At 39.0% G+C, this 21,373-nt stretch overlaps 1 protein-coding gene across 2 annotated transcripts in view; it reads right to left on the reverse strand.

Annotated features, from left to right (window-relative positions):
* The window catches only part of mtss1 (MTSS I-BAR domain containing 1), a 75,035-nt gene that overhangs the window by 14,113 nt on the left and 39,549 nt on the right, over nucleotides 1-21,373 (reverse strand). For both annotated transcript variants that reach the window (XM_041981482.1, XM_041981480.1), the window contains exons 4-8: nucleotides 10,444-10,528; nucleotides 9,199-9,290; nucleotides 9,046-9,120; nucleotides 735-892; nucleotides 532-639 (exon numbers count right to left, since the gene is read on the reverse strand). In XM_041981482.1, the coding sequence (XP_041837416.1) occupies nucleotides 532-639; nucleotides 735-892; nucleotides 9,046-9,120; nucleotides 9,199-9,290; nucleotides 10,444-10,528 (518 nt within the window). The remainder of the gene's footprint in view (nucleotides 1-531; nucleotides 640-734; nucleotides 893-9,045; nucleotides 9,121-9,198; nucleotides 9,291-10,443; nucleotides 10,529-21,373) is intronic.

Consider the following 21,373-nt stretch of genomic DNA (forward strand, 5'->3'; position numbering starts at 1 on the left):
AAATCTGTTAGTTTCTATAAAGGAGCTGTACTCACATACACATCTATAAGGATTTTAAAAACATCTTGCCTCTGCCGCTTTAAGCAAACATTACTCAGAAAGAGAAGACTGTGCTTGCCGTGGAAATATTTTTAGTAATGAATCAATACACATCTGTTGCTGGTTTTTGTAACCACTAAACAGACGGTGTACGAGAGACTAAACAAAAATAAACTACACTGTGTAGTTCTGGACAAGAATAGAGCTTTATGACAAAGATGACTAAAATTATGCTTTACTCAACTTTTAGAAGCTTTGTTTCACAGCTACTTTTAGTATTTTTTATTTATCCTTAGAGTTTGAAAAATTAAACCGGGAACTCTTGTGTTTTCTAACTATTCAATGAAAACAAGAAAACAGGACATAAACATATAAAAGCAAATGAAAACTGGCTTTCCATTCTCCCAAGATAAAAATGTGACATTTGGCCTAAAGTTAGCTAACAAGGAAGGGTCAAAGACCCCAAAATAAAGAAACAGAAATGAAAAACACCTGTTCACTGGCTGCTGGGAGTTTATTAGGTTCAGCTGTCAGGTTGGTCAGATCTTCCAGAATGGTCTGTAGGTGGGTCACCTCACTGAGCATGTTGATCTCATGGTCCTACAAACACACATTAGAACTGACACCGTTATATCAATTCGACTGATTTGTGAAGCTAAAAAAAAAAGACAGACACATCTCACATGCAAACTGACCAGCACAGGCTTTAACATGCTGACAAAGCTGCAGTAGCGAGCTCTTTCTTCTATCATTGCTTTGCACACGGCTCGCTTTTCTGTGTCCTCCAGAACAGCGTAGCGCACGTTGACGTCCTGTAGCGCGCTGTCCAGCTGGCCCCGAGCTTCGTCCTTCCCTGCAAAAAACAGGGATCAGGACAAACTGATTTTAGCAAACACAGAGAAGGAAGGGCAAGAAATCCAGATAAGAGCTGTCGGTGAATGACACATGTGCCTTGTTTGAGGAGGCATCTGTGACGACAGGAAGGACAACGAGGAACATATACTACTTAATCTGGATGCTAATAGGAAAATAGACTAGAAAGGAGTGAAGAAGGCAGCAAAGCTTGATTTCTTAGTATAAACTTATACAACTGAAACTTGGAACTAAGATTTCACAAGTTACATAAAAAATATACATTAAAAAAGGTCCAACTCTGTCCAAGTCATTCTGTTCATTTCAATAGGAATGTAAATATCAACAATGACATAAAAAATGACATTTCTGTGCTTTAATGTTTTCAACTACACAAACTCATTGTGTTACTAGATGTCACCAGCAGGGGTCCCTACAACACAATACAGCTCATGTAAAAGCAGCATGGACATACACACACACACCACACTAAGCGTCATTTGTTTGTCACACACATGCCACCTGACCATGTCCTCCTGTTTGTACAGAGAAGCAGTACTCTGAATGTGACATAGTGCCTGTGTTTGACTTCATTTGCTTGATTTTATGTTAAGCTAATCATCTCTCTAGTCCTTTAATACAATTTACCCAAAAAAAATCAACGTGTCAGATATAGACATTATGTTAATCTAAAAAACGGGAATGAATGATCTCTTTTCCTTTGACAGTGATGTGATTTACTACATTGCTTGCTGGACTCCATCACCAGCATGTGAGCTTAAACCAGCCGTGTTGCATGAGTCTGTCCCAGAAAAGCACATGATTCACCACTTTAAAGAATCTTCAATGTTTCTTAGAAACAGCTTTAAATAAGCCAATCTTCTGGAGAAGTCTGACTTCTAGATGGTGTTTTTGTGCCTTTTTTTTTTTTTTTATATCAACGCTATATCAATAAAAGACCTGAGGTGTCTTTTGGACATGGAAACATCAAGAATCAGGGCTGAAAATGGGTTAACATAACCTCAGTTCAAGCAGGCCAATTACATGTTTAGCTGTAACATATTCTCATTATTTAGACTTTACATCACTGTGTTGTGAAAGAACACAGTGCCAGAGGGTACTTCGTAATTTTAGAACTTGGACATGTCCCTTTCAGTCCAAACCGACCTGAGACCTACAGACTGACATCGAAGCAGATGTCTTTTTTCTTTACTCTGAACTATCACATGTCACACTGGCAGGCTGTGGTATATGGTCACAGCCCCATAGCTAACATATTCTCTATTGTCCCCCGAGAAGCTCAAACATCCAAAAGGAGTGTATCGGGATAGTAATCAAGACTTTCTTCAGATTTTGGCCAACTTATCTAATCAGTCGATAAAATGATTACACTTTATGATCTGATGTGTTTCCTTACTTTGATAAAGTATCATGTGGGATCCTGTTTTACTTTGTTTTCTGGAGTTCGTCTCAACTTTCAGCACAATGCAAAGTTTTATGCACATTTACAACAATAATAAAAAAGATGATCTGCATTGTATGCACTTACAATACTCTCCCGCAGGAAGTCACCAAATTAACACCAAAAATGCACTATAGCAGCCAAAAGTAGCAACATTAAAGTCTCCAGCCGTAGCCGTGGCTCAGTGTGACTGTAATAAATGCTAACTGTACTAAACAAAGTCTTAATCCCATCCAAACACCAAGAAGTCGTAGGCTTCTGAGCTTTTCTCTGCTTGTATCTACTTGGCCTGGGAGAAGCTCATCTGAAGCACCAGTTTAAGATGCTGGGGAACTGAACTGATAAGTATTCCTCAAATTAAAAGCATAAATCTTTCTTGGATGAAGTAAAAGAATATATGCAATCACAAAGCTAAACAATTTCAAATACCTACAGTCAGCTTGCATCTAAACTATGAAAATACTCAAACAGCATCCCCCACCTTTCTTGCACTTTAGCCATTTTTTGATTGTTTGACCACTGTTTTCCATCCAAAAACAAGATACCAGACAAAGATCAGAAGAACGCTTGTTTTAAAAGACTTTGTAGGAGAATAGGCCTTAACCATATTTCCACTGTGTACTTGCATAAATGCATGAGCATGCATGGAAGACACTGGCACAGCTGACCAAAAACATGCAGGATTACATGCACATTTGCAGAGTCCCAATTAATTTGCATTAATGTCGCACAAGATTTAAAACCACACGTGTAAAACTCATTGTGACACTGGACTAAAGTCTGTAGTAGCTGGACTGAAGTCAGATAAAAGTCATTGGGATAAATCCTTTTAGGCCTCTCCGTACCTAATTTTATTGTAATTCCATGAAGAGCTACAGAAATATTTCACTTTTGGGGCCAACAAAAGTATAAGACCAGCACTGTTGCTAGCACTATGAAGAAAATGAAAGTCAGCTCTAGTATTTAAAGCTGCATTATCAGATTCTTTTCACATATCAGGAGTCATGTTATTAAAGCCTGGAGAAGCTGGCAGAGTTGTGTTAGAACTCAGCAGTATGCTGTTGATCTAAGCCTGAGCCTCGTGGCTTCAGGCCTGCAGGTAGAGAAGACCCGCAGAGCTCCGATCGGAGGACCACCCACCTGTCAAAACACAACCAATGAATGCAAGAAATAAGTCCTGAGGTGGTGAAGGCAGCACAGATCTCTGCTAACACAAAGGAGTTTAGGTACAACTTGATGAACTGCAACACTTGTAATGATTTCTTTTAATTCCACTTTGTTATATGTGCAAAATCTTAATGGTAATCTAGAGCTCGTACTAGGATCTCATGTATCTGAGTTTATGAAATTAGCAATAAAAGACAAGTAGGAACCCTCAGGTCTTCATGACGGGGTCTTTTAATAATTCCCAAAGTTAGAACTAAAATTCATGCGGAGAGAACGTTCTCTTCCTATGATCCACGTTTGTGGGATAACCTTCCTGAAGACCAGAGGAGATTAGGAAATATTCATGTTTTTAAAAACCCACCTTTTTAACTTGGCCTTTATTTGAACTAATATTTATTTGCAATTTAATTTTGCTTTTTAAACTATTTCAATACATTTTTTATTCTATTTAACGCTTTGTTAATTTTTTAATCATTTATCCGTTTTATTTTAAATCTTATTTTGTCTGTTGTATTTTATTCTTTATTACACTGTTATTTACCTCATTTCTAGCTTTTTGTCACTGATAGAACTTTCTTAGTTCAGTTTCATACTGTGGGCTCAGTTAGATGATCTGTGTGTGAGAAAGCAAGTCTGACACAAAAAGACTTTTCTTTTTGTTTTCCGGTTGTTTCTGTGAAGAACTTTGATTTGACACAACTGTACGCTATGCAAAGTCAGACTAAGTGATTGATTGAAATGTGAAGCACTGACATACACATTTAAAAATATAAGCTTATTTATTCAAAATTTTAATAACTCATCTCCTGAAGGGTTATCTGTATATTAAAGTTTTATTAGATTGTTACTTCAGTACTGGATCTGAACGTCTTCCTCTGGAGGATAAATAGAGCCCCAACAAAGCCTCTTCAACTGATCTCCGAGCTTACGTGTTCACCAGATTTCTGCTGAACTACTCCTCAGTTTTTCAGATATTTTTCTAGCAAACAAGCAAAACTTATTTATATTTTACAAAGAGAAAGGGACAGAAAAACAGAGTAACAGACAGTAAATCCTGTGGAAAACAGTGAGCGGCAGTTTCCAGAGCCAAGCAGGCACACTGCGAGCTTTGTGCCATAAACTCAATCTAAACACAGCCTGTTCACTCAGGTGTGTGAGCGCGAACACGGAGAAGACTGAGGATAATTTTCATGTTGCTAACAGGAGTGTTGCTCTGCTGTTAGTCTGACGTCTGGCCTCTGTAGAAACACATAGGCTGCGTGCTGTCAGGCTATGTCTCTACGAGGCTCTGGATCGCTACCCACAAAAACACAGAGCCTCCATCCTGCACAGGGTCAAATCACTCACTCTGTTAAAGGTGAAAGGCAGTTCAAATGAAGTAAATTCTCACCAGCTAGGAAATGTGCTGTGTCAGGTTTGTTTCCAAACAGGATCTTTTGTTTTTTTACGTTATAAAATGGAAGTTTAATTCAACTATTACTTCCAGACCAGTTTACGTTAACTATGTGATTATCTGGTTCAATGACAAATGCAACTCAGCTCACAGACTAAATGCCTGTCGGGTCAGCCAAAGTCTAAGTAATTCAATCTCAATTGAATTATATTTAAGTCAGACACATGGAAGCAACCAAGTCAAAAAGACAGGAATTTTCCCCATAACTACACTTCCCAATGATTATGTGTCCCTGTTATTAGTCTGTGGAGATGTTTCCACATAAGCTAAGTTGGAAGGTGCAACCCAGAACAACAGTCTGACTCACAATGAATCTCAAAAGACTGATCAAAAAGAGCTTCTGGTTACACAGGCGATGTTTATTCAAGGATTAACTCCTTGTTTTGATCATCCCACCTGCTTACAAAACTGCATGCCTCAGGACCAATTCATGCTTTTGCTTGTGTGAGTCTGCAAAGGATGACAAGACTAGACTTTTGTCTGAAAAGGCTATCTAGAGACCCTCTGTAGATGTCTGTAAAACTCAACATTTGAATCCATGTGAACAGTAAGTGTGCCAACTGTGCAAGAGCCAGGAAAACAAAAACAGCAGTTAAACTTAATCATATCCTCTCTTTTCCCAAGATTTAGAGATCGAGCATTCTTACAAAGCTCCAACCCAAGTGAGGAAAGAAGAAAATGAGAGGTGTTAGGGTGGTGAAAGACTACGGGTGGGGAAATGTGGGTCCTGTTTTAGCAAGAAGATCTGGGACTATCCACACCATGCTCAATTTGACCTGTCTGTACAGGCCATGCAGACCTGCTAAGTTATTAACGAATAACACAATGACTACTGCTTACAGACGCATCAAACACTGAGGATGACTTCACTGTCAGACCTCCCTTTTCTTTCTTCTTTTCTGTCCATACTTCTTTCATCTCCTGCTTGAACATACCCTGCTTCCCTTTTAATCTCACTTCGCTATCCAACTCCTTTCCCCTTTTCCCTAATCGTTTTATCTTCTCATTTCTTTTTTCCATTTTCCAACAACCTTTCCGTTTCTCATCTATTCCAAGATCTTTTTCGCCTCAGCTTCTCTATTTTTCTCCACATCGGGTTTAATCACTTAACTTCTCCCTGAGATCTTTTGCTGTTATTTGTTTCTTCAACATCCCACATCATTGGATTCCCCTTTTATCTGCATCTTCATCTTTCTTTTACCACATCAGAGCTCTGTGACATCATCTTTTTCCTCCCCTCCATCCTGAAGGTCTGAAATAACCACAAACACAACATCTATCCTTTACTCCTTAAAACTCATCTTGTCCTCTTTTCAGTGGAAGGAATTCCTGTTTCTTTGTCTCGCTAGAAACTTGGAAATATATTGTCTATTGACAAATATTTCTATTTTTATGTATTTTCTCCTCATTTTTTTTAAGCGTAGCAACCACAAATGATACATGGAGAGGATGACTTAAACCCATCTCTTTTAGGGTTATTTTCCTCTTTGTTAAGCATTTATTTCCCAGTTCTGTCTAAACATTAGACCATGCATGTGCTGTTTTATGTCCATAAAGAGGAATGGATCCTTTGTCTGCCTTTGTTGTCTCAACATTTCTCCCATTATTCATCTACTTCTCTCTGTCAGCAGTTGGAGATTCCCTTTTTTCTAAAGTGGCAAAACACCACATAATGATACATCTATGATGCACACGCAAAATCACATGGGATAATTAGAGAAGGAACAGATGTTTACTGTTTGCTGGTTTTCTTTTCATTCAAACAACCTCTGTTACACTACTAAATGTTACCCAACAAAAGCAGAATCTGCTGAAATGATCTGAGAAAAGACAAGAAATGAGTTCATGGGAGTTTCAAGATGTTAATAATGCCAAAAAGACCTATAGTGAGAAGACAGTGGTTAATAACAGAGAGTTAGCTACCTGGAGGAGCAACTGTGATGCATTATTAATGTGTGCATGATGAGTGTCTGGATCATTTGCAAATTCATATAAATTGAAAAAAAGAAACTAAATCTTCAATAAAGCTTGTCCACACAACAGCAAAATGTTTCTGGCTCAAGATAACTGCACTTCTGTTAATACAATCTCTTTTCAAACAAAAACTACAGCATTTGGCCGCCCTGCCTGCTACATATTATATTGGGTATTCACACATACATTGGCAGACATTGGGCAGGGAAAAAAAAGAAAACTGTTCTTGTGAATGTGAAGCTGTGGTGTTTCTTACTGGTTTACTTATTGTATTTCTGAGCTTTCACATCCTCCCAGACAGAACTTGTGTAGGTTTTACCACCTCTGTGAGTAATAATCTGAGTAATAATAGCACTGAGCTCATGCGGTTCATGAGTAGGATTTTGCTAGATCATCTTAACCCAAAGCCAGCTCTGATCTACAACATGTACTGTAGCTGTGTACAAGCATTTCCTTTGCAAAGTGAGGGGATCATCGTGTCCATATCAGGATTTCAATAAACAAAGAAGTCTGGATAAAGTCTCTCTTTGCAACCTGTTGGGACTGTGTGCTTCCTTCTGATTTGTGGGCCTTGATTTTAATATTCAAAAACTGCTAAATGAAAGTATTCTTACGCAGTAGCAAATAAAGGTGGATATTCGGTATCTAATCTGTAAACTTTTGTATTGAACACAGTGCTATCACAGCAGCAGAAGCCACTCAGCAGAGTTCAGAATGTTCAAAACTATTTAGGGGATTTGGTTTGTGCTCCAAAGTCACGATGGTTGATTAAATTGAGATACAAAGACTGTGAAAAGGAATGGTGCAGAACCGAACACGAGGCAGATGAAGAAAAAGGCACAAAGCAAAAAACAAGTTCAGAGATGTTAAACCCACATCAGACATTATTCTGTTTACCCTGGGCGGGTCTGCAATGGGACTTGTGATGTGTGCATGCACCATTTCTGTGTCTGTTCATTTGCGTATTGGATTTCCAGAGAGAGATATAGAGGGGGAGAGAGGGAGAGAGAGAGAGAGAGAGAGAGAGAGAGAGAGAGAGAGAGAGAGAGAGAGAGAGAGAGAGAGAGAGAGAGAGAGAGGGTACTTGTATACTGGCTTCAATGTTCTGTTTTGATCTTGGTTGTGCGACTTGTGACATGCACAAATTTGGGTTTTTGCATTTTCATTCTACTTAAGGCAGCCTGAATTCATTCTTGATAAGCTTTCAGTTTCTTTCATTATGACTTGTGAAGGCTGAAAGAAGCCATGGCAACAAAAGGGTGTGTCACTGACAGCAGGTAAGGGTGTGGGCCAGGTGCCTGCCTGCAGGTATGTCCAGGTTTCTATGGCAATGATTCAATTATCTAGCCTGGCGTCCAAAAATAGACCTCTTGCTGCAAACGTTTAAGTGCATTTAATGTAGGTAGACCAAGTTAATAAAAACACGTCCAAAGTCAAAACCTTCAAGCAGCGATTTATGACTAAAAAGTCCTAAATTAAGTCAGAATTTCGAAACTCTAACAAAGTCATAAACAAATCATTATATGTCTGTCAGCTGGTCTACACTAATAAATAAGCCGGCCTATCTGCCTTGGACAATGTGGCTATCTGCAGGAGTATCAATTCAATGGATTTCTGTTATCAAGAAAATGAACATTTTGTTGTGTCTTGTGCAGGAAATCAAGTCATTCCACATCAAAAGGTTGAAGTCTAAATGATGTCATAAGTTGCTCATGTTAAAGTCTAGACAGAAGAACCCTACAAACCCGACAATCCACAAAAACTGTCAATCATCTTCATCATTTGCCTCATGGGGCTGTTATTTCAGCTGAGAAACATGTTTTCAGAAGGATTATTCCTTCCTTTTGGGCATCAGGGACTACTGTAATACAGCAGTTATCTAAAAACATGTCTTCAGCATGAAGGCAGGCTGAAACAGACTCCTTGTTGCACTTGTTGTTTATTTATGTGGACAATTCTTTTTCTTTTTGGCATAAGGCTTCTTGGATCTAGTTCTCACATGGAAACTTTACAAATTATTAGAAAAAATGCCATGACAACAGTTCTGTTCAGTGTCGATAAAAACCTACTGCATGTAAAATAAATGGGTTCTTCTTACCTTTCTTCACCTTCTTCTGCAGTTTGATGGTGTCTGATGATTTCTTCTTAATGTCTGCTCTGGCCTTCTTATACTCTGAACAAGAGAACCCCAATAAGAAAAGCATTGTATCTGTGCTGGTGTGTGTGTGTGTCTGTTAGCATGTTAACATACCTTTGGCATGGTCTTTGTCCAGCTGATTGGCCCTTTTTTTCCAGTCTTCCATTGCTGACTCAAGTGGAGTGATGAGACTTTCAGATAGAGCTCTGAAAACAGGATTTAAAGTTTAGCCTTCTCAATTAATGTGTTTTACCTCATTTTTTTGGAAACAAAATACTCTAAACAACATGTTATTTTTTCTATATCCTTCTGGCATTATATTATTAATTTGCGGGCAAGTTCAATCAGACACACCACTTTCATTTTATCATTCCAAGCTCTGGAAAATTAGATTTTGTTCACTGTTTAAATCAGTGGTGGGAGGTGACACAGCTGTCTGCAGAACTGCAAGAAAGAAGCATCAGGGCACAGCTCTAGAGAGGAATACAAGAAAATCTCCAAAGTTTAAACACAACCTTCACACTCCTCGGATCTGGCTGTTCATCCAAACTTTAGTAATCAGGAACAAAAGAGATGAGAAAATCTTACAGGACAGTCAGGAGTGCAACACTTCATTTATCAGGCTTTTATAAATAAGTGTTAATTGTGTAAATGAAATGCAAAATCACACTGTTTCCAACCCAACAGTAAAACATGAAAATAAGATTCTTTGGGATGTTTTTTTGTTGTTGTTGTTTTGTTACAGGGACTGGAAGGTGCGTCAGGATGGAGGGAAGGATGGTTGCAGCAAAGTACAGAACACCACCCATTGAAAGGTTTTTTCAGAGTCCTCGGGACCTCAAGCAGAGAAAAAGGCCAAAGCACACTACCAAGAAAACTTATGAGTAGCCTCAACAGAACTCCTAATCCTAACAGAATCTTGAATAAAGGGTGTAAAATAAAGAGATTTATTGGGAGCTGATAGTTAAAAATAAATGTCCAAACAGCTGAGCTGAAGAGATGAAATTCTACAGCTATAAAACAGGATTTGTGACTTACAAAGCGACCGTTTGTCCAACAACAGTGATGACAGAACAACGACTGACACAGGCAGCGACAGTGAGGAAGGGTGAAATCATGACAGCTCTCCCCTTCTGTCACACACACCTACTTAGAGACACACTGAAGCCGTCATGTACGACCACGTGTCAGCTGAGTGTAATTAAGTGTCTGATTCCCACACTGTCAAATGCCAGCTGTCATCAAGCAGCCATTCACAGCTTCACCTGTTTTTCCCTCCTTGTAAACATCACATCAGATGCTACTGTGTCTGATAGATCCAAGCATGCATGTGTGTGTGTGTGTGTTTATGCCTCTTACGTTGTGAACAGTTTGAGCTTGGATTCGATGCTGCGGTGTCTCATACACATCCTGGTTAGTGCTGAGCCAATCTCTTTAGTGGCACCTGCAATGAAAATGATCAAAATAGCCTAAAATTAATAGCAAAAATAAACAAAAAATAAGTAAATAAATATACACACACCTGTTAATGGCCATTTATCTTCTGTTCACTGCTGAATTGGACATGAAACCTAAAATATTTCTATTAAGTTTATCTATAACTGATCCAAGATCACGCACGCATGTAAAGAATTTGTCACTAAATCTGTGTACAAGTCTGTGTGCAGTGGAAACGAAGCAAAAAGATTTTAAACTACAGCAAAGCTCCACTTTCACTTGAACCATGCAATGCTTTACACTGAGCAGCAACAGTCCAAACATAGAGCAACTTCGTATTTCACTTTATATACTATGTAGGTTATGCTTGCACCAGTACAACTGAAATCTCTGCGTTAAACCCGTAATAAAGCAGTGCGCACTTGTGGGTGCGTGCCATCATTCCTCGCGTTAAAGACTAATAAAGAAACCAATCTGATTAAGATCTGATGATGAGTGTTGTAATGTGTGGGGAAACAATGTGTAGGTGTGTGTGTCTCATTAAATTAATTATGTAAGGCAGCGACCATGTCCTTTCACAACCAGCTTAGATTAATGTTACAATATCAGGTTTCACACAAACACACTCTTAATATCACAACACAAAGCCATGAGATAACAAAATAGACTCCAGTACCACTTCATGTGACAATGTGACAACAATGGCTTGTTTGTACACGCAAACACAGCAGAAAACAGTTTTCAGGCCAAACATGTTTCAACAAGAGGCTAACACGCAAACGGCTAATGCAGTTAGCTGACAAGCTGTCGCCCTTTTAATGCAGCAATGCAGCATTAAGAGATCAGTGGAACAAATTTTTGGAAATTCTGAATTTGTACATGGATAACAACAATACTCACTTCAATGGGGTGGGAGTTAAGGTTAGCACAAGTTAGTCTATCAATAAAGACAGCAACATCTGCTTTTTCCATGTGTTTTGTAAGCATTTAATAGAATAGAATAGAATAGAATAGGAATACTTTATTAATCCCTTCGGAGAGCCCTCCGGGGAAATTTGGGATTTAAGTGACACTACATGACTTTACGACCTTAACCCTTTAATGCATGAGTTGTATTGATAGCACACTGATAGTCATACATACATTCATAAATATCTTCATAAATAAACTATTTTATCTTAAATATTTTTAACACTTTTTTTTAGAATATCCCTATTTACAGATGCTGAACTGTTTATTTGATACCCATCTGGTTGGATGTCATGATTTATTTACACGTGTGATGAGTAAATAGATGTTAGTGGGTTTTGTGCATCTTTTAGGATGACACATAGTGACTCAGACTAAAAGGAAAGGAGTCATCACTTTGACAGCACATCCTCCATCATCCTCACACAAACAGAGCTGAGCTCATTGTAACTGACTTTGTGTGCCCATCAGTCTGTACGCAGACACAACACCTCCTGTTAAACTGATAATTCTACACACTTTAATACTTCAGTGGTGAGGATGTGCAACTTTTTTTTTCAATATGCATAACTGTCATTATGTTTCTCAGAGATTTTATGACTTATTTACTTGGAAAAAAAGAATAGATTCCATCTCATCTCATAGCTCTGTGATGTTAAGATGGCTATTTGTCCACAACTATTCTTAATATATTATAAAACACAATTTGTGTGATAGATGATCTAACAGTTAAGTTAATAAGTAATGAAAGTGTTACTGGAGATGACACTGTGATTTATCGTACAGAAAGTGAGGCAATCTCTGTGACATTTGCTTTCATTCTTAACATTCATGTCTCCTGTGATGAAAGTGACACAGCAGATTTACACTGAATAGTTAGTTGTACTGTGAGAATTCACGCTGACTCGTTTCGAGTCGTTTGAATATCTAAATCTAACAGCTGCATGGGGAGGAAATGAGACGGCACACACAGGCTGCAAAACTGAATCATGACTGACATATGTAAAATAAAGAACATTCAACGTGACTGATCAGGTGTGTGTTTGCTCAGTCAGCAGTAAGTGATATCACAGTGAAGCCTAGACTGGCACAGACTTCACGCTTCATCATTCATTCTTATCACTTAGTTCTTCCATCCCTCCCTCCTCATGTTGGCCGTGATAAAACAGCAGCTCCTCATTTTTCTCTCCCTCTCTGGTTCAAACCAAACCTAATCCATCTTCCACTCCTTTATCTGGCTGGAGTGTTTTCTCGTGCTTGCTTTTTAAATTAATCTTTCCCTTACGTTTCTCTGTTCCTCACCTTCTTTCTCAAATCTCTCCTGACTTGTGTCCCGTCTCTACACCCCAGTTTTGCTCCAGCTGCTGTGAAGCAAATATCAATTATCCCACACGTGATAGAGGGCAGGAATGCAAACACAGACACGATCTCTGGTACAAGGTGTGGGTTAATCGTCAAGGTGTGGCGAGGTGTGTTTGTTTTGTTTTCCTCTCCCTCTTAGTTGAACCTCCCAACCCTAAAGCTTGGAGAACATTTAACATGTAAATGTTGTGGTGACAAAGTTTTAATCTTAACACAGCCGAATCAAAAGTGATCAAACTGTACAAAAATTCCCCAGCCAGGCAATACATAAGGCAGCCGTAGAGCTCCGGGGTCCTAACTGGGTCCGTAGCTGCCACTGCAAGTCACATGGTCACAGGCTGAGCGAGTCACACTATGCATGTATGAGGACAGTAAGTTTTTCTTGTTTTAAATTTTGTTTTCTTCACAATTAAGCATTGTGTTTACTATTTTCACCTTGGTTTATAATAGTGGTTTATAATGGTGTTATAGTATGTTTATGTTGCCTCGTAGGAAGCATGTAAGTCATTTAGGTTCTTCAATGTTAAAATATGGTATGCTACAATGAAAGTAGTTGTTGGAAGTGTTGTTACTCTTTATTGCTGTAGAGATTTCGGATATTTTCATTTAATGATTTTAACATTAAACACCTCATTTTAAGGTATCTTTTATTTTCGTTGCATATGTTCCAAGATTACTTACCGGTTTGATGTTGATTACCATCTTTAAGAACATACCTTTGTTTTTGGCTATAATTTCATTTATATCATTCTGCATTCTGGCAGAAACCACATGTGACCATATGACTATAAGATCAACAAATAAAGAGTTAAAGGATATGCTTCTCAACAGAGCCCCCAAGAAGTCGGCATAATTAAACTGCCACCTACGTTACTTCTAAAAATTCTTTTTACAAACTTCATGTCCTAAAATCTTTGTTTCAAAGGCCAGTCAAAACTATAAATACATTAAAAATTATATTTGTACTTAAAGTTTAGGCATGTTCATTACATCAAAATGTCTTTAAGATGCAAAACATTTTTTTCATATTAACTTCTGATTTAAAAAGAAACTGCAGACTAAAAGATGAGATAGTACAAACTTGTTGCAAAACTTGACACACCTCTTCGGAGTTCTTTGATCTTCTAGCTTGTTGTGGTTAAAATTTTCAAGCAGGAGTAAGCAGCTTTTTTAAGCAAGCTATCTATCTGGTCTCCACTGAACAGCAGAAAGATTACCATATCACAGCTAAAGAGCCAAACATTTTTTTATGAATAGGTGCATAGTAAAGCAGAACTAAAAAGGAAGTAAGTATTCCACTTACATAAAAGAAATGTCTGCATCAAGAGGAAGATTTTGCTGGCCTGTATCTGCTGGATAATTAGATATTAAACTGGTCACTAATATTTAACCTTGTTAAGCCTAATAAGAGTGGACATGAAGCTAATGCTTTAGCAACTCTGATAGATGCAAGATGCTAGCTCCAAAAACATCTCTGTGGATTATCCTGATGCCGCTTGCTACTAGCTGCAGAGAAACTCTTGTACGAGCTTCAGTGTCTCTATAATATAGATTTAACTATATATGGGCCCCAGTTCTTGTTAAAAAAATTAGATTGATATTTTTCATCAATATCTCTATCAGCCATGACAATACTGTACTGCTGCTAGCTCAGTTAAAGCTGAATGAAAGTAAATGTTGCTGTTGTTTTTTTGTTTTTTAATCTGGGTATTTTCACCACAAACTCATTTGGCTCAGTATATAGTTGCATCACTTTAGTTGAAGACAAAATAATTAAAAGGTGCTCTTTTTCTTATTTTTCTTTTTGTCCTTTTTACAGAGTGCTGCCCTGACCCATAATCATAATTCTGTAACACATGACTTAAAACCTGAGTTAGTGAATACGGTTCAGACAGAGCAGTGTGTGGAGGGGATCAAGATCAGGCAAACTTAGAAGCAGAGCCCATTTTCTTTTAGATTTCACACTTTGCCAAAATGTAAGAAATCATTTAAACCAAATGGTTTATGCTGATGTTTTGGTCATTTTCACATTCCTAAGAGCACCATGAGGAGGGCACTAAACAATGGTGACAAAGGCACTGCTGTTGGCTGTCTGTAGTTTGTATGTATCACATCTACAAGCTGTAAGATTGTGAGGAAACTATTTGGTTCAACATAAAGTATTACAAAAAAAGAAAAAGGAAAATACAAAATTCCAGCATAAAATCATTGTCATCAATTAAACACAGTGGCGGTAGTATTATGGTTTGGTTTGAAGACTTCTCAATTACACCAGAGAACTATAAAAGGAAAATGTATGGACATGGGTCAAGGAGTGGGATAATAACCATGAGTACACAGGTGATTCTACTGAAAACCATAATTGAATACATCTTTTTTTAAATTGGCAAACAAACATTTGACCGTAATTTCACAGACATGCAGAGAAGAAACATCACAGAACTTAAGGTGCTTGGTAAAGAGCAATGTGTGAAAAGCTAACACGCAGCACTGACTAAACTTTATCAAAAACATTTAGTTGCAGTTATTGCAGCACATGCGGCAACAATAGATACTGTAGGTAAAGGTCGAGATGGTTTTCCATTTGTTGATAGGATCATATTTCTCATCAGAAACATTAATGAGCAATAACAATATTTTTATTATTAAACAGGGTTGGATCTTTCTGTTTTTAGCAACTGAGAAATTTTGATTCTGTTTTAGCTCACGTGTGTGTAAAAACACTTGAATTGTAAAGAATTACAACTCTTTGTGTTGAGCGACATGATATAGCTGTGCTTCAAAGTATGCTCACCTGAAATATGTTGGAATGGTGTCAAGAATCCTGGGAAAACCCCAAGTGTGTTACATTGAAATGTGAAACCTGAAGAATTTTTAATGAGGAAGGTCTCCTCCTGATTTTATGTTAAGTATATTTAACAAAAATATTCTTATAAATCATCTTAAAACCTTTATTCAGAGCATTTCTTAACTAAAAAGCATTTTTACGTACATTACATACATACACTGAACACAGAAATCATTCAAAATGTCAAAGCTGGTCCATTTCCTTCTAAATTAATTGATATAGACAATAACTGCGACTGGTTCTCCATCATTGCTTCTTACTCTATCAAACCCTAATGTCATTTTCAAAATAGTATAGTCATGCTTTGGTAAATGTGCAGGACACATATAAAGTAAATATTAAAACCGAAAATCCCTCCTCCGTGTTTTAATTTCCCTCCGTTCTCCAAAGACACTATCCAGAGAGACAGAGAGAGAACTGTTCACCCTCTTTCTTAACCCAAATTTTCCAGCTCCACTTTCCTCACCCCTCATAATGTGGTCCTTTCAGAAAACTCTGAGTGTGCATGTGTGAATTAATTCATGCTTTTTTTCTTTACCCAGGTTGTTCCCGTGATTTGCTTTTCTTTGCCTCTACTTCCAGACCTGTGCTGTTAATCTGATTCCTACAGTCTGTGGACAAACTTCTGTGAAACACACATTTTACCACTGAAGTTGAAACTTGATGACCTAAGAATATGTATGTATATTATTCAGCATACGTAAGAATTAGACAGGTCAACATGACAACACTACCAGTCTAAAAACGCTCCTGGTCCCAATGCTCTTAACCTTTCTTTCTCTTCATTGTGACCAAATCATTGATTAACTGACCGGTTGACAAGTTAGGACTTTTTCATCTCTGTGCTGACCTCAGGAAAATATTGTTAGAATTAGTCAGAACTCAGTAGATTGTCTTGTGACATGCATGTACGTGTGCGTGTGCTTTGAAAGCCTCATGATGCCAAAGACGTCAACAATTTCTCAGTTGCCAGGGAAACGAGTCATGTGGAGTCAGCAGAGGAGAGAAAGGGAGAACCTACTTTGAAAATCAGCTGATGATGACAAGACTTGTTCCAAGTTTTTAACTCAGATATTCTTATTGTCACCATCATGCTAATAAGTCTAGTTGAGCACATAATAATCTGATTTTTAAACGTTGTGAATACATTCAGCCAGTATGATTACAACAAAGTAGAACAGGTAAACATACAGTAAATATATACAAGCCTTTGTGTGTGCAATTCTGTGTTTAGAGAAAAAAAAAGGAAAAAAAACAGCAGAAGAGAATTCAGAAATGTTTGGATGGATAGATCAGGCAGAGCTACGAAATGGTGCACAAGCTTCGTCTGTTTAGAACCATGTGTAATTTAATTTGCTGTAAACTCAAACTGCTGCAACCCAACACACCAACAAACAGCCAGTTCCAGTCATCCCAGTCCCCAAGAAACAGGGACCCACAGGACTGAATGACTACAGACCCGTCGCCCTGACCTCTGTGGTCATGAAATCCTTTGAGCGCCTGGTTCTGTCCCACCTCAAATCCATCACGGACTCACTCCTGGACCCCCTACAGTTTGCCTACAGAGCCAACAGGTCTGTAGACGATGCTGTAAATCTGGCCACTCACTTCATCCTCCAGCACCTGGACTCTGCAGGATCCTACGTCAGGATCCTGTTTGTGGATTTCAGCTCCGCATTTAACACAATCGTCCCGGCTCGTCTGCAGGACAAGCTTTCACAACTCAACGTGCCCGACACCACTTGCAGGTGGATCACTGACTTCCTGTCGGACAGGAAGCAGCGCGTGAGACTGGGAAGCCACACTTCGGACTCCAGGACGATCAGCACCGGCTCCCCGCAAGGCTGTGTTCTTTCTCCCCTGCTCTTCTCTCTGTACACGAACAGTTGCACCTCCAGTCACCAGTCTGTCAAGCTCCTGAAGTTTGCAGACGACACCACCCTCATTGGACTCATCTCTGGTGGGGATGAGTCCGCTTATAGATGGGAGATTGACCGTCTGATGGCTTGGTGCAGCAATAACAGCCTGGAGCTCAATGCTTCCAAAACAGTAGAGATGATTATGGACTTCAGGAAGAGCACAGCCCCCCCCTCCCCTGTCATCCTGTGTGGCTCCCCAGTGGACACTGTGGAGTCCTTCCGCTTCCTGGGCACCATCATCTCCCAGGACCTCAGATGGGAGCTGAACATCAGCTCCCTCATCAAGAAGGCTCAGCAGAGGATGTACTTCCTGAGGCAGCTGAAGAAGTTCAATCTACCACGGACAATGCTGGTCCACTTCTACACTGCCATCATGGAGTCCATCCTCACCTCCTCCATCACCGTCTGGTACGCTGCTTCCTCTGCCAAGGACAGGTGCAGACTGCAGCGTATCATACGTTCTGCAGAAAAGGTGATTGGCTGCAGCCTTCCTTCTCTCCCAGAACTCTACTCCTCCAGAACCCTGAGGAGAGCAGGGAGGATAGCAGCTGACCCCTCCCACCCTGGACACCATCTGTTTGACCCTCTCCCCTCTGGCCGGAGGCTGCGGTCTATCAGAACCAGAACCTCCCGCCACAAAAACAGTTTCTTCCCCTCTGCCATCAGGCTTTGGAACTCACCTAAAGACTTACCTGACTAACTGACACAACGCAATTTGTTATATTAGCGACATCAAGCACACAGGAGTTATATTAACACACTCCCCCTCCATTGGTCACTTCAACTTGTACATTTTTATACTACAGACTGCACATTTCATGTAAATACACTACTTTACTTTATCTTATTTAATGTACATAACTTTTATTTCCACTCTTATATAGTTTTTCAGTCTTAATGTTATATGTTATATGTTCAGTTGGCTTGTTCATATCTTTATGGTTCATATTTATTTATTTATTTATATGTAGGCACCGTCAAATCACAACAAATTCCTTGGAATGGAAGTTACTTGGCAATAAATCTGATTCTGATTCTGATTCTGATTCTGATTCTGATGAGGAAGCGCTGAAACCAGACGGTGTCAATAACTTTATTAATAGAAAAAACAGTCATTTAATTGTGAAATATCAAACAGTCCATGCAACTATTGTCTCAGTATGTTTGTTACCAGCACCACAAGGTAGCATCAATTTACTGAGCTGTCTGCCAGCCAACATGGAGAAAAAAAAAGGGGCTGCACTTTACTGCTAATTGGTTCTGGTATGAAGTGTGTGAAATTGTGAGAGTCTATGATGATGATGTACAAATATAATAAAAATGTAGAGCCAGAGACAACAACCAGCAAAAAGTTTTGTGTGGAACCCCTCCAAGAAAATTAGGCCTAGTGCAACCTCTGCCAGGTAAAGCTAGTATATCATAAGTCTACCATGACTATGCAGTCATTTTAGAGTGCACCATCTAATAAAAGGTTAATTCACACAAAATCTCCAAGCTGATTATGTTTTAGCTCCGGATGGTAAACTTCGCTTTCTTTAGTTTTGGGTAAACTGTTGAGAACATGGGCCTGTTTGCCAAAAAGCACCATGGTTCTGAGACTTGACAACAGTCCGAAGCAAGAACCAAAACCAAAACCATGTCTGTGTGAAAGCCTCTCCAAATCTTTGTTGCGTTTTTACAACCAACATTGACGTTACCTGGTAGGCAAAGTACAAAGACCCATTTATGCTTGACGCAGAAGAAGTATTCTGTTTTTGTTTTGTTTTTTTACGCGCTTAAGTGGTCCATTTTCTGGGGGCTTGCAGAAAAAATTAGTGCAATAAGTTTGCCGGACGCAATCATTTTTATTTGTCGTCATATTATATTAGTTGAAAATAGTCTCAAAATGACAACGTTATCGCTTTGCGCAATATTATCGTTTATTGCGATAATTTCTGAGAAAATTTATCTCACAGCAAAATTTGTTATCGTGACAGGCCTAAGTATAACTAACATGCAGCCAGTGAAAGGAACTAACCAGAGAAGAAGGAGAGGAACCAAAAGAAGAAGACAACAAGGACAACTGTAGAGTTGACAGAAGATTTTGAAAATAGGTTGTATGAGTGTGTCAGGTGGATGCAAACTTTATAGCGATCCAGAACATGGAAGTGAAATCTGAACTAAGCACTGCCCACTCGTGAACGAACTAACTTAACCATGGCAACGTAAAAGACATATGGAAGTATGAAGGGTGCCAAGTTATGAACACACTTTAATAGAACGTACCTATTATGTACGTAAGGAAGCATAAATGAACCTTAGGCTGAATAGCAATAGATGTGTTAGCTATGTAATAGTGTAACGTCATAACGGTATTACACCTTACTTAAATTATAACCAACGTGAAAGAAACAAAGGAGAAGAATGCCGGATATCCAGCAGTTTGTGTTCCCTCATCTTATGTAGTTTTAAAAAAAGAAACAGTATATTTAAACATGGCGCTGTTCCTGTTCTCTTTTTTTTTCTTTTTTTTTTTTTGTCGAATGGAAAGTGACAATTCCTTTAATCAAGACTGTGAACCCAGTGAAAGATTCCCAAAATGTAGGACCTCTCTGATCAAATATTCTGGCATTCACAATTTTCGGCTGTAGAAACGCAAAAACAAACATGTATAATTCCCCATCCAAAGTCGGACCACATGGTGGAAAACAGGCTTAAGTTTCATGTTAGATGTGAAGCAAATAGAAGACCTCATCTCAAAGCGCCCGAGTTTACAGTTCTGTCAAGAAAAAGCACAAGCATGATGGAAGCAAATGATGGAAGAAAAGGTAGAATGATGATATAGGTGTTCTGCACATTTACATATTGAGAGTTGAAAAGCTGTCTCCCCACAGTCACGGACAGAGCTTACAATGGAGTCATATGCAACCATCACATTACATACTCAGGTGGGAAATGCAGTGTGGTTCTGCAGACCACGTGTGTGTACATGTGTACATGATAATGATGGCAACATGGTGTTAATCAACAATGCTCACCTGTCGGTTGGAGGGACGGGGGGGGGATTCAAAGAAGTGATTCTGAATAGTTGTTTTTTTTTGGATTGAAATGCTTATAGATTGAAATCCCCGATCTCTATATCAGCTATATAGATCAGGGGTTCCCAAGTCATGTCCTCGAGATATACTATCCTGCAACTTTAGATGAATCCTTTCTACAACACACATTAAAACAAATGAATGGCTCGTTAATAGGCCTATGCAGAGCTGAATGAAATGAGGATGAGGGAATTCAGACACTTGACTCAGGTGTGTTGGAGAGGGGATGCATCTAAACGTTGCAGGATAGTAGATCTCGAGGAACAGATTTGGGTACCCCTGATATAGATTAATTAAGTGCCTTGTGGCTGTGCTAAACTGGTGCTACCCCTATTGGCACAAAACGAGGACTATGAGACTTCCAAACTGAGAAACTACAGTTAAAGTCACATGACACTGAAATACGTTCCAACATGTTCCAACAACAGGAGTGCAGTGCCACTAATGTGCCCTTGAGCTAGGCACCGGGCTGACAGCTATGCCCCTGTGACTGTCTCTCCTGGTAAACAATCTTCAAAAACATACAGCAACCTCCTCACAGAAAGATGAGAACATGAGCATTACCGTGGAAACTAACCGCAGAGCCTGCACACAGCAGACCCACCAGACCGGTTCTGACATTCAGACGCAAAGTCCTCCGGGGGTGTTATAATGGGCTGAGACGGAGGAAACTGTTT

The sequence above is a fragment of the Melanotaenia boesemani genome, chromosome 3 (genome assembly GCF_017639745.1).
Source record: "Melanotaenia boesemani isolate fMelBoe1 chromosome 3, fMelBoe1.pri, whole genome shotgun sequence".
NCBI lineage: Eukaryota > Metazoa > Chordata > Actinopteri > Atheriniformes > Melanotaeniidae > Melanotaenia > Melanotaenia boesemani.